This window comes from Pygocentrus nattereri, chromosome 16 (assembly GCF_015220715.1).
Source record: "Pygocentrus nattereri isolate fPygNat1 chromosome 16, fPygNat1.pri, whole genome shotgun sequence".
NCBI classification, from domain to species: domain Eukaryota; kingdom Metazoa; phylum Chordata; class Actinopteri; order Characiformes; family Serrasalmidae; genus Pygocentrus; species Pygocentrus nattereri.
The window spans coordinates 11,001,246-11,016,165 of NC_051226.1; the positions used below are offsets into that span (position 1 = coordinate 11,001,246).

Here is a 14,920-nt window from a genome sequence, read left to right on the forward strand (position 1 = left end):
AGGAAATACTGTTTAAAGAGAGGAAACAGGCAGTAGACTAAATCAATTTTTTCATACACATTAAAATAACCAAATGTAATCAGAATGCATGATGGAATTGATTAAAAACAGTTGGACCCCTTGAAATGTAGCATGACTAACTTAGGAGGGAATTTTCATATTTTTATATAGACATATTTGGTCTAGTTGTGTTCTGTATTCATCGTCATCATTTTTATACATTATTTTCGGTGGTGCTGTTTATCACTGGTAAAAAGTCATTTCCTTCAGGATGTTGGGTATGATGTGTTTTTTCCCCTGTGATTGCAGAGAAACAGAGAGAGCTGGCCAGAAAAGGCTCAGCAAAGAACGGAACTGTGGGCAGCCCGGTCAATCAGCAGCCTAAGAAAAACAATGTAATGGCCAGAACACGGTGAGTAAACCAGACTGCTTATGGCTTTTGCAGTTCTGATACTGCAGAGAAGGCCTGAACATGCGAATGAGCACTCTAACCAATGATAAACTTACCAGTCAATAAGTGTCTTGGCTGATCTTGGACATTCCTAATACATGTTTTGGTAAATCAAGGCACCGTGATCCAACGAAAGCAAATTGTTGGTCAAAATAATCCTGCCCAGTCCATATTACAGCAAGTTCCCCAGTATTTTTATATATTGCAAGATGAGTTCATTTTTGTCCATGTCATGTGTCCTTAATAGTTATTTAAAAGACTCATGTCACACGGCTTCCTTTTTGCTGTTGGCATATTTTGAATAAACAATGGCCTGTTTAAATCATGGCAAAAAAAATAAAAGCTGCCCCACAGATTTTTTAATATGGCCCTTTTGGTGGTTGAGTTTGACACCTCTGGTATATGGTGTGGTATATTTATGGTTTATATACCATAAACAGGCATAATTTATTTTTACATGACCATTTCCCAAGCTCACTTAAATTAAACACTGTTTTTGTTACTGTGCCTTTAAGACTGATTTATGCCAATGACCTCTGCTGATTGGCAGCCCTGTATTGTACCTCATTCAAAAAGTCCAGGCCGAAACACTCCTTATACCTTCAGTGTGAAGTGATGGGGCTAAACTACAGGGTGAGTCAAAAGTCACAGGACACCGTTTTATTTTACTTTTCATGCTGTCACAAGCCTCCACGATACAGTGCTAAACGTGGTATTTGTTGCGTATTTTCTCAGCATACACCGTTTGCTTGAGGTGACCCCAGAGATAAAAGTCGATAATAAAATAAAAAATAAAATTAAATCTGTCCTGTGACTTTTGACTCACCCTGTACTGAAGGTTGGATAGGTGGATAGATGCAAATGTGCTCATATCACAAAAACAATGGGATCAAAATGGGCTGTTTCCAAGGACAGTATAGACTGGGGTCTGAATAGTTTAAAATGTTAACCATGTTTACATAATAACACTACTACATACTCTACATCAAACTATTTTGAGTTCCATAATATTTGCCCTTTAAGACAGAACATTGAGTGAACAGTAACACAGAAAAAAAGGATTTCTTTTTACATCGAAGCCAATAGACTGAAACTGCATACAAATCCACTGATAGCAGAAGTCTGAGAGCAGAATGTCTGTGAATGCTAATAAGGGGCAGTTCTGAGAGCAGAGTGTGCCCCACTCCCCTGCTGGGATTAGAGGAGATGAGAGGACTCCTCTCGCGCAGAGTACAGGCCAGTAGATTAGCTGGACACAGGCCTACTCAGAGAGCCTGCGGACTGCAGATTAGCCCAATCCTTTGTTCCACAGAGGGAAAGTGGAGGATGCCTTGCTGGTGCAGCGGCTTGTGCAGTGGTTTGATGGTATTAAACTTAGCCTTGTCCCAAACTTATAATGGGCTTCCATTCTCAGTTTTAACTATCAGTACCCAGTAGGTTTAGGTCAGAGACTAAAATGCTGCCATAAATTAGACTTGTTTTAAGATTTGAATACAAAGAAGATGGTTATTAAAAATTTATGACCATTTATTTATTTGTTTGTTTTGTTTGTTTGTTTCTGTCTGTGGTGCCTCTTTAATCATATCATTTATCGCAGTTGGTTTAGAGAGTTAACTCTTCCTTGTCGTTTCTGCTGCAGGTTGGTTGTTCCTAATAAAGGCTACTCATCCTTAGACCAGAGCCCTGATGAGAAGCCCCTGGTAGCACTGGATACAGACAGGTACAGTATTCTTCACTACTGCTGAATTACTTTGTGGTTTTGTATATTCATGTATTCCTGCCTAGTTTTTTTTTTTTTTTTAAACAGGGTACTCCAGCCAAAATGAAAAATCTAACTGTTGCTATATCTGTGCAACAATAATCTTAAAAGTGATATTTTCTGATGATGTATCTTGACGGTGGGAGGAGCTTTTGAAAAGCCACAAAAGCTTTTTGTTTTTTTTTTGGATTTTGGGAATTTTTTTGTTTCCTGCTAGGTGGCAAGTGCAGAAGGAAGCCAGAGAGCTAATGTAACAGCTGCAAAGCCGAATATCACGTGTATTTCTTAGCTTCTACATGAGTGATGCATCAGTGAATTTCTTTATAATCACAGGGGATTCCCTGTGGTTATCTTATACATGTTACTGCATGCTGGGTATCATATTGTTGGATGAAAAACACAATTAGGAAATAAAACTGTGAATTCTGTCAATCTGACTAGGTCAGATTCAACAGAATATTACATAACAGGATACATTATATATTAAATGCTATTTTGAGGCTGGAATGCACTTTAAGAGACTGAAGGTCCTTTCAATGACTACACATTTAAAATGACAGAATCCATTGTGTGTCGTATTGGCGTGAGAAAATTCCCTGCATAAAAGCAGTGTAAAGTACAGCCTAATCACCAGGGAGTTTATATAATTAGTACTGTCCAAATGTATCAGCCTTACTGTCTGCTGAGCTACTTTCGACTTCTAAAGACACTGATAATCCTGTTTAAATTTTCCAAAATGTGGGAACACTTTTTTTTTTTTTCTTTCTTTCTTCTTCTTACATCAGCTAGTTCATTCTCCAGATGTTCTGTTTTGAGATGTATTTTTATGAGATGGCAGAAAGGGCAGAACGGTGGCATGGTGGGTAGCGCTGTCGCCTCACAGTGAGGAGGGCCTGGGTTCGATTCCCCAGCCGGGTGACCGGGGTCCTCTCTGTGTGGAATTTGCATGTTCTCCCCATGTCTGCGTGGGTTTCCTCCAGGTTCTCCGGTTTCCTCCTGCAGTCCAAAGACATGCAGTCAGGCCAATTGGACATGCTACATTGCCCCTAGGTGTGTGAGTGTGTGTATGATTATGTGTGTCTGTCTGTCTGCCCTGCGATGGACTGGAGACCTGTCCAGGTTCCGCCCGATGACCGCTGAGATAGGCTCCCCCCCCCCGCGACCCTGAGGGAGAAGCATGGATGGATGGATGGCAGAGATCTTTATCAAATCTACCTCCAGATGTTCTGAATCAATGAAAGTGTCCTCAGTTTGTGATGGTCAATAGAACACGTATCCATAGAAAGTGCTGTGCTTGGCTGAAAGAGTTTAAAGGGCTTCACATAGCTTTGTTTGTATTGATCTGATTGACACTCCTGGCTAAAAGCAAGATACGCCTGTATGTGATTCTTGAGGGTTATTGACTTGTTTCCAGTCTCATCAGGTGACCAGGCTCAGTGTGTGACTGCCTCACACAGATGGATGTCCCTACTAAATATTCTCTCTCAGCTGCCCAGAGATGCTCTGTGACCTCATCCCTGTCCATGCCAGTCCATGATTGGGTCATGCATTAGATCACTGCTCCGTTTCTTTCTCTGTTCCCTCTGTAACTGTCACTCTTGTCTACTACTCTGTCTTGCTCTCTTTCTCACACTCTATCCCTCTTTCTTTTTCTCCTCCTCCTCTGTCTCTCTCTTTTGTTCTCTTTCTGTTGCTTTTTCTCTCTATCTGTTTCTCTTTAGCTCTTTTTTCTCTTTCCCTCTGTTCCTTACTGTGTCCCTCTTTTTCTTTTTCTCACACTCACCTCTTTTTCTCCATCTCTCCACTTCGCTCTTTCTAACTCTTGCTACTACTACCTCCCTTTCTCTTTTTCTCTTTCTTTCTCTAACAGTCTTTTTCTGTCCTTTCTCTCACTCTTTCTTTCTCTCTCTTTTTCTGTCTCATTTTCTTTTTCTCTGTCTCCTTCTGTTTCTCTCTACTTCACTGTCACTCTCTTCACACTTCTAGGGATGTAAATGTCAAAATGATTCTATTCAGTGTGACTTTTCACTGATTTGCGTCTTTAGGGAACGATTCAGTGCATAATGAAATCTCAGATTCTCCTTGATTCGATGCAATTTGAACATTTTGCATATGCATATAGTATATTTTGATATGGTCTGAATCAGTTTTAAAAGTACACCTAATGCACAAATAGAGAAATGTAGACAATAATAACCACATCTTATTTGGAATTTACATTTGAAAGTTCACTTTAGTTATAAACTGATTGCACACTATATTGGATCGTATTCAGTCGATTATAATCAGTTCTAATGTATCAAAACCAATGCTGCGTCTTCAGATCGATGCCTTACAATATGTTTCTAACACTCCTCTCTTCTCCTGCTGCTTCTGCTCTCTGATGTCTGATATGTACTTACTCAATTAGTTCTTGGTTACCACTGAGCTCATCCTCATTAATGCGGGGCTGTAATTACCAAAAGGGCCAATGGATGGGTCCAGATTGCCTCTGCTGGTTTCTGTGATAAATCAACGTGACTAAAATGCCATCTCATTGCTCTTCCACTGGCTATAATGCATTTAGTGTTGCTCTTATTGAAGCAAACATATCTTGTCGATATCTCTGAGTAAAAGTGTTCTTGTTAATTCCTTTTAAAGTGATCATTGTGAGTTTTTTCTGCCCATTTAATTTCAGTATGTCTGAAAGGCCCTTCTATCTTGTTAAATTAATGGTTCTTGATCCAAGTCCTCAAGTACTGCACAGATTTGGGCTTTTCCTGCTCTAACATACCAATTTTAACTCACGAGGTATTGATCAAGTCCTGTGATGGAGCGGTCTCCAGTCCTCCTAAGTAAAACGAAGGGTATATTTGAAATAAGGCTGAACACCAAAAGAGACGTATCATGTTTGTGCATCTGATGGTGTGTAATCTGTTTCTTGTAGTGACGATGACTTCGACATGTCCAGATATTCTTCATCAGGATACTCCTCAGCCGAGGTGAGATCTCTCAGGGACCAGGTATCTATGCACTACACTAACGTGAATTAATCATCACGCCTGATCCTGATCATCTCAACACCACCATCACTGCCCACCATCACCCTTTGTAATACTATGTTAAAGTTGAGTTCCTTTTGTTTTCCATTATATGGCCCAAAATATCTTACAGTCTTTCAAATGTCATTTCTTTAGAATATTCTTCTACTCTTCATTAAATCTTTCACCAAATGCAATCATCATTAGTGTCACCTTGACATCACTGGCCATAACCAGCCCGGTATCGCATCTCCATTACATATTTTTTTTTTAATGAAGTAATCTGAAATAAAAGTGATTATTTGTTGTGTTTTAAATTTGCATGTCTCTCCCAAGTTGATTAGTCAGCTAATCAGGCCTAGCATCCTTCTCAAGATTTATTTATGCGTTTATTTTTATAAATATATTTTTATGAAAGCTGTAGAACTTCGGGAATTAAGTTATATTAAAATTAACATTGAGACAATGTAGTATTTGAAAAACTGGTTATAAAATCTCAAGGCAAATAACTGACCAAGAAATTACTGTAAATAGATAATTCCAGGGTATTATTTATCATGTTATAAATTCTTGGTGTTCCCAAAAATGTGAAATATTGAATTAAACATCTTACAGTAGCTTCTTGTATATAACTTGCATAGTATTTCCATCTACACTGCATAAGTTATCATTGAGTAAAAATATAGACATTGTCTATACATATATTATTTGATAAGTGATTGCAAACATTTTAATGCTGTTGAATTTCTGCATATAGAATTTTTTTATCTAATAAAATAGTTTATTATTATTGTTTTTTTTATACTGTTACACTAAATGTTGTTTACGCACATCAGTCACGCAACACTGTGGTTACTCAAGACGATGCAAACTAGAAGCCGTTCTTGGTGCAGAATTTGTAAAGATTTCCACCAATAAGGTGTAGTGTAAACTGTGCCAACAACTTTAAATGTAATGTAGGTTTACCACTTGAATGTAACTGTGTAAAGTGTTGTCATACAGAATTAGCTTGGCATCTTTAAAATGCATTTCGATAACAGACTAAACTAAACTAGTGCTTCCTTTAACCCAGTCATGTCTAGATCAGAAGTTTTATTTTAATTTTACTTCGGTCCACATGTTTTCTGAGCTTGTCTAAGCATAAATTTGAAGTTTTTCAAATGGATCCACCCGGTTATGATTGCTTATTTTTTTATATAAAATTTAAAGTTTTGATCAGATGGGACTGCTGCTTTTAAGAATCTCATTTTTGTGAGTTGAAGAATAGGAATAACTTAAAAAGGTTTAGTTTAAGAAATTTAAAGTTGTACTGTGAGATGTCCATGCAAAGTATAACTACACAATTTCATGTCTTTTGACCAGCAAGAACAAGTTCCTTGGCATTTTTCCTTGTCATAGTAAATGTAGCTGTGAATGGGTTTAAGGTAGAAACTAGTGTTAAGTTCTGTAATTCAATATTTTCTGATACTGTCTTATTTATTTGCATGTGGTGGTAATTATTTACATTTTTTAAAAGTTACATTTATAATATTACAATATTAACAGTTTACTTTTACATCATATACTTTAAGACTTTTTTCCAGATGTTGGCAAGGGGTGATTAGTTGACTGAGAAAATCCTTGGCTGGGGTCAACACTAGTGTCAGACACTGCTGAACACTGCAGGTAACAGTAATGAGATCTGCATTCACTAACATCAGTTGTCCTTCCTGTCCTCTTCAGCAAATCAACCAAGACCTGAACATCCAGCTGCTGAAGGATGGCTACCGCCTGGATGAAATCCCTGATGATGAAGATCTAGACCTCATCCCCCCCAAATCAGTGAACCCCACCTGCATGTGCTGCCAAGCCACCTCCTCTACTGCCTGTCAGATCCAGTAGCCCCTTATACACTCCCCAACCCCCACCCTAGCCCCCATTTCCAAACCTCCATTTCCAAACCCCCTCTACTATGAGTGTAACTCACTGCTACACTTTAACCCTCAAAATAGAATAACTACTAAAGAATTTAACTCGTCAGAACGGTTATATTAAAACTAATATATAAAAGAACATATCGGAAGGAAATGCACAAAGGGTACTAACAGTCATTGGTTCCTCCTATGGTAGGAAATGTGAGTCTTTGTATCACCACCAGAGGGTGTTAGGCTTAGGTGCGCATATGTATAGAATGTGTTGAGGCGAAAACAAATGCACAGTTTAAAAAGAGTGAGAAACATAACTGACATATATTTGAACAACATTTCACACAAATTCTTTAGTGTTTTACGCTTGAATCTTCACTCTTTGCCTCCGTTCCAGCTTTTTGTTTCTGTTGTCGACGTCTTAGTGCACAACAATGTTCAGCTAGTACTGTACGAAGGGAAAACGTAGTATTTTGTTTCTGAGTGAAAGGGAACTTACCCAGCTAATGGAAAGTCTGATCCATTTTTTAAACCAATTAATTGAAAACAGTATTAATACACTGTAGCATATATTATTACAGAGCTTGAGTGATATTCAGACAGGGTTTATTTTACATGGGGAGGTGGTGGTAGTGTTATTGCGCCACAGGATGTCTGTAGGACGCCTGTAATGTTTATGAAAGGTATAAAGGTAAATAAATCTCGCTATAGATTACAGAGCTGGGAGTGGTTACTCCAGTTACGCACTTCTTTCACTCCAAAAGAAGAGTAGAAAACATGCCAAAACATTTGTAGTCATTATTTTGTTTTCCCTAACCGCTTGTTTTGCTGTCTTAAGTAATTGCAGCATGTCATCAGCTTGGGAATTTTCAGCCCGCAATCAGTATTACCACACAAACAAACTTCCTTTCTTTTTAACGTTTGGTGTCATACACTTTAGGTAGGACACCAGTCATCTTGATTTGAGCCACAGCGAATACAAGGAAATCCATCTTCGAGTGCTACCATACAGAAATCATTGAGAATTTGTGAACGAAGTCATTCAGAGTTGTTTGCTATGAAATGTTTGATTGTAGAGAAACTTTCCAACTCAGATTTTCTTTACAGTAGTGTGATGAACCCTGAGTCGCCATGTTTTTTCCATCATTAATGGACTTAAATATGTATAAAATGTGCTTCAGGCCCAAATCTTTTCAAAACGATCATAAAACAATGGCTTGTGCATCAGGCAACTTATTTGTACCTATTTCTTGTAATGGCTTTTGAGGTAGCCTATAGAGGCATCAAACACTTCAGACGTATCACTACTAATCTGAACGATTCTGAATCAGGAAATTTCTGCTCATTCACATCCACCCTGAATGACTTTTACATGCAAATGATTTAATTCCACACATATACATACATAACACAGAAAAATTCAGTCGGAATCTGATTGCATTCTTACTAACATGTCAATACGCATGGGATTGATATAACCTGGAGTTTTAACTAGGGTTAATTTTATAGTAGGTAAAAGCCGACTGACATGGGAACGCAGTCTGGGGGGACTAAAAATGACTGAGAAACACCTTAAAAAAATGACATTACCCCACCTTCTCATGTAAAATAGCACTTCAATCTGGTTTGAGACACTTAAATTCAGCTAAAACACTTGCCACTGAGCTTGAAAATGAACAGAAGTGAAATCAACAATGAGCAACTGAAATGTACTAATTACAATGAAGGGATTCGTTCGTTCACTGTTGAGGCAGTGACTGGGATCAGATATGAAACTGATGCTACAGGAGATTTTTTGTGTTTGGTTACTTGCGTATACCTCTGTTGACTACATCAAATTCTGGCGTGGAATTAAAGCAAAGTCAATGGACTTCGTATCTAGTGCCGACTACAGTTGTCGGTGCAGCACTTCTGTTGTTTGTCTGTTGACAAGGTAATAACTAGCAAAATATGATGAATATGACTTCATACAGCTCTGTTGGGAGGCATTAATAACACTGTGTACACTTTTACTGTACAGAATGTCATAAGTGACATAGCTATTGCCATATATATTGCATATCTTTCTAACACGGCTAAACTGTTGGGTGTTTTTTTGTTTGTTTGTTTTTTTTATTATTATTTTTATTAAATTTGTGCCAAGAACTCCTAATGAAAAGCGATGCATGTTCTCATTGTTGCCGCAAATGTCTTCGATGCTCTGCAGCCAGATCGCTAATGGAAATAAGGACTGAGGAAAAGTGCTGGGTTGCCAGATCACAGTTAATTCCCACACGATGTTCCATCGCTGAGATCTTGTCTGTTAATGTCTTTCACTGATACTTTTGACAAAGCGCCAGCAGCACATGCATTTATCCATTTTATCCAAAGAGCAATGAACTGTTTGACAGTTTGACTGTGATTTGGACCATAACAGTGTAAAATGTAAAAATTATTCATTAGAGGAGTAAACTTAAAGTGGAAGTTTCACCCATTTTTAAAAATGACTGAATGGAAACAAATTCAATCAAAATATTGTGATGCAACATGGAGCAGTGGTTGCCAGAGGTTGCGTGGCTTTTCTTTATAACACCCTGCATGTACTTCTCTGCCATGAATAGATTTTAATGATATGTTTTATGCCAAATCCTTTACAACTATCATAAAACACTGTCTTGGACATCAGGCAACATATTTGTAACCATTTCATGTAATACCTTTCTGTGAGGGGTGTTTTTTAAATGCTTCAGACGTCTGGTTCCTATCACCACCAGTGCAAACTCTTGACTCCATAAGTTTCTCTGGGGTGGTAGATTTCACAACAAACCACTCTGAATGACTTTGTTTACATCTTATCCATTTAATTTTGGGAAAAAAATTGGAGCTCACCATTAATCTCTTGCAAATGTAAGCAAATTTAGCTTCTCTTTAGAAGATCCTGAAGATTTTGAAGAAGGTGGTACTGTAGATGTACACAGTATTATATTACATTTCTTTTAAAGAGTTTTAAAGCTGCATACACTGTTTTAGAGGGCTTCTTATTTCGTGTGATGTCACAGTATTCATTATTTGTACTCACTGTATTGTAACGTGTCATAGATGTCCTGTAGGTCCGCCATGTGCCACCTATTCCTCCCCTGCTGCCATTTGTTATTAGATGCCATTTATGCAACACATGAACTCTCTCTCTCTCACACACACACACACACACACACACACACACACACACACACACACACACACACACACACACACACACACACCCACACACACACACCAGTAACGCTGCAGCTTTTTAAACACAGTACACTACATTAGGGGAATGTATGAGGGGAAAATAACTATAGAATTGTATAAATACTATTTAATATGTTACCTTGTAAATGGCAGAGACCACCCTTCATTTACTTCCAGTCAAACCAGCCATTAAGTACAAGGTGTTCATTTTCAGTGTCAGGAATAAATACAGAAAACACATTTACCACAAAATTACAGAAAGCCTCAGCAACTAAATTAAACATTATTTTCAGTATTTACTGTGTCCACTCTGCCTTTATTGCAGCTTCCATTTGTTTCAGAAGACTTGCTTCTCAGACACTTTGTGGTGAGTCCATTGTCATGAGAACATGTTCTTCTTTTTTGTATTTCGTTTTCTCAGTAAGGGCGTCTTGAACAGCTACACATCCTCTCAGACCCATAATGTTGAATTGTCTTCTCACAGTGGAAAGATGCATAGAAACATTTGTGGATTTTTCAGATCTGAAGCAAGAGTGCTTAAAAAATGTAATCTTTTTACTACCATTTATCTGATAACAGTTTTGGTGGTCTACCAGGTCTTGCAAGGTTGTAAAGAGTCACGTTTATTCTATATTTGAATTTTTCCTTTGACTTTTCACTTCTTCATACAAGTGAACATATCTTATATTGTTCTTAATGGCTGTTTTGACTAGAAATAAAATAAAGGTAGTCTCTGCTTTTTTCTTTCTTTCTTTTTGGGTTTTGTGGAACGGCTCAGCAGCAGGGTCCAAAATGAAAACACTAATGTACTCAACTAAAGTTAATGAGTACTTTAGACTGTTGTAAGTATGAAATGGACTGCCCTGCTCCTTTAAGCCCTAAACACACTCATCTTTGTTTTGCAACCGCTTTCATCATAGTCTGTTTGGACAGGGGCTTATATTACCACGTTCTCTATCATATCGAATGAAAGTTCCCCAGTGCGAAGCCTAAAACTGTCTATTCTTTTTATATGGTGTACACGCTTGAAAAAGATGTTTTTTCACAGCTTCTTTAGTAAAGGCAGTTCTTTTTAGAACCATTCCATGTATTTCAGGTTTCTATAGCATTCGTATAGCATCAAAAAGGGTTCTACTGTTATGATGTCAAGCTTGTAACAATAGAAATTTTATTATTTATTTTTTTTTGGTGCTTTATAGAACTGTTTTCAACATTCTTCATCTTTGCAGTCTTTCACCATGCAAAGAACCATTTAAGCATGCCAGTGGTTCTGAATGGACCTCATGATTCTAAATGGAACCGTTGGCTTTGCTAAAGAACCCTTGAAGAACCATCTTTTTTAAAAATGTGTACTAAAGAGGTTTGTAGCTGTTGTTAGGATGCACAAGGCTGCACCTACAATTCCCATGCCAATAATGTTATCATTCACACAGTGAAGTATGTAAGTTTGTAAATGATAAACGGTGCAGCACACAGTTCGAGTTGGTATTGACTGGTTTACTTCTTTGGGGGGAGGTATTGTGGAGCGGCTCATCAGCAAGGTTCATAGCGATAACACTGATCTGCTCATGCAGAATGAATGAGTGCTCTCTGATGAACTTCCCCAGCAACAGTACTGTGCTTTTTCTTGGACGTAAGGAACATGTCAGATGTTTAAAACTCATTTTTACGCTTCTGCTCTCATCTGGCCACTTTTGATGGTTATCTGAAAGCTCTTTCTGTTACTAGTGCTGACGGACTATGGGAGAGAACTGCAGAACCTGAATTTCTGTTCCATTAGAACGCGTGCCCTCTTCCCCTCTGTTGTACCTGCTTTTGAGTGTAATTTGAGCGTGCTGCTCTTCATTTTTAATGGGAATTATACACCATTTTCTTCTTTTCCTCTCCCAGTCTGCTGTATTAGAGCTATGCCTTAAGTCAAGCTCAAGTAGTACACCTTATTATTTATTGCTGAGTGGTTTGTTTTAATTTATTCCAACAAAGGGGAAAGTATGCATTTTATAACATAGACACATTTTTTCTTTTTTTTTTCTTTTTTTTTTTTTTGTTCTGCTGATAAATATTATGATTGTAAAGATGTGAACAGTTTCCATACCAGTATTTAACAATGTTATTGTTGTAGTGTAGCATATCAATAAATACACCTGGCACATACAGTTGTGAGGCTTGTCATGTGTGTATGTGTGAAGGGTTGATGCATGTGACCAAATGTTTCATGGTCCAGTAGGGGGCATAGGGGTCATACAAGTATGACCACATTTATTAGTCGTTACAGTTACAGTTACAGTTTATTTGAAGTTGTATGTAAGAGTTTGGGCACCCCTGGTCAAATGAGGTTTTGTTGAGTCTGAAAATAAGTTAAAACGTCCTCTATGGAGAACATCTGCACAATTTGGTACACAGTTAGTGTTCATCTGCTGAGTTTAGCATACTGGGGAAACATAAAATGTGGCCAATAGAAAGGTTATGTTATTTATTTGCTATATTTAATGATTCTATATTTAAGTTTCCTCTTTATAGAGAATGTGTAGTTATTGTCACCCATGAGACAATCAACAAAACGTAATTTGACTGAGTGATTTGAACCGGCACCCTTCGTTTTTCGTGAGATGAAGTACAGCTGTTTTTTTAAACATGGTCACATATTGACCGCAGCAGGGCTACTACTTTTTCGTACTTTTATTATTCACCATATTATACTATTTAAAGGACAACATTATTGTTTTTGTGTGGTTTTCCATCACATTGTAATGCCTTCTGTCTGCCTTGAAAACACCACATCATCATGCACTGGTGAGTGAGGAAATTATTACCAGGTAATATCATATCCCACCACCACACCTCTGACTGTCATCGAGCTATTTCACTCTGCTAGCTCAGAGGCCCTCCCTAAGACCATGTTTCACTCTGAAATGGGATGGTACAGAAGGAAAATGTATAATGATTTCAGATTAAACTCTAAAGTCAAAATGAATTAGAATTGACCATTTTTCCCTTGTTCACATCCTCGTCATATTAAGCACAATACATCATATGCTATTTCAGCAAAATTCTTTTTTCTTGTCTTCAATTTAAATGTAACTTCTGCCCACCTTGTCTTCTGACTTTGGCCTAGAAGGCTGGATTCCTGCCCTGTTTGGTAGTCTTCCTGCTCAGACATTCCTGATCAGCAGTTAAATGCCAGGTAAAGTTGATTTGGTACAGCAGAGAAATCAGTAAAGTGTCAGACTCCAGCCTGTATCCTATCAGAAATGGGGTGGCTAGTAGCCTAGTCTCAGGAGCGGTGAGCCAGCTACCAGAAGGTTGGGGGATCAAATCTCAGGTCTGACTGGGTTTTCCTAGACAAGGCATTTAACTCCCTGCAGCTCTGCTGGCAATGCTGTGCTGCTTCTAGACTGAGTGTCTTTAGACTGGAAAATGCTAGATTTCCTTTGTAGGATCAAAAGAGTACATAAATTTCATTCCCCTCCTCAAATGCTGGTGCCAGAGGAGCAAGAGAAGGCCTCCATGATTGATTGAAGACTAGCATCCAGGTCTGACTCCATATCCATTTTGGAACGTCCACTTTTCCGAATCCAATCAGATTACAGTAAATAAAAAAAATGCCCTGCCCAAATTTATTTACTTCTCAAATATATTTTTTCACTCAGAAATATGTTAAGGAAGAAAAATGCACCATGATTTCCGATTCATGTTGACTTTGACAGTGACCGCAGATGATGATTCTTCAAGGCTTCTTTAGTAAAGAAACACTCAAAGACCCCTGTGCATGCTTAAAGTGTACTTTGCATGGTGTAATCGTTCTTCAGGTTGATGGAGACTGTGTTGTAAATGGTTCTATATAGTTCTGCTATTGTTATGATGTCAAGGTTGTAACAGTAGAAGAAACCCTTTTTGCTATGATTACAGAACGTACAACACATTCTTCATCAAACTGAGGAACAATTTAGCAAGCAAATGGTTCTTTGAGTGTTCATGGTTCTATATAGAAACATTGTAATTGCTAAAGAACTCTTAAGGAAACCATTTTTTAAGAGCGAATGACAGGGTTTGTTGGTGGATTGCAGAACTTACACTTAGGACAATGCACTGTAGACAATATATGAGTACATATCTTCATAAAAACAATAGAACAAAGTACACAAATGCACTTGTGGGTTAATCGGTGAGTTTTTTTAAATAAACTTAACAAATAAATAATAACAATCACAGCAAGAACTTACTAAAAACTCCAACTGAAAAACTGAACAGATGAACTATTTCTGAGCCCTAAAATGAAGCGGAAACACAGGATTTCTGCTCACGCTGTTGATGCACCATGTCCAGTCTGTTCATTTACGTTATTCCTGCATGTTACTCCTGCTGTATGTCAGATTAAGTCTATTGTCTGTTGTTAGTGCTCTTAGGAAGACATGGTATTATCCTCTATACCTCTGATAAGCCAGGACATTGTAATTGCTAGCAAAGCGAGAGAGACAGAGAGAGAGAGACATGGAGGCCTAGGATTGGTGGACAGGCCTGATTAGCCCTGCTTCATCCCTCCCAGAGCAGATGGTGCAGCAGGCTTACC

General features: G+C 38.0%; 1 protein-coding gene across 2 annotated transcripts in view; it reads left to right on the top strand.

Annotated features, from left to right (window-relative positions):
• fam219aa (family with sequence similarity 219 member Aa) overlaps window positions 1-12,506 on the top strand; it is a 31,086-nt gene extending 18,580 nt beyond the window's left edge. The window contains exons 3-6 of one of the 2 annotated variants that reach the window (XM_037546075.1): window positions 310-412; window positions 2,091-2,171; window positions 5,137-5,212; window positions 6,953-12,506. In XM_037546075.1, coding sequence (XP_037401972.1) covers window positions 310-412; window positions 2,091-2,171; window positions 5,137-5,212; window positions 6,953-7,111 — 419 coding nt within the window. In that variant the 3' untranslated portion in view covers window positions 7,112-12,506. The remainder of the gene's footprint in view (window positions 1-309; window positions 413-2,090; window positions 2,172-5,136; window positions 5,213-6,952) is intronic. The other variant, XM_017714924.2, reaches the window with a different exon arrangement.
• Window positions 12,507-14,920: the final 2,414 nt, after the last annotated feature.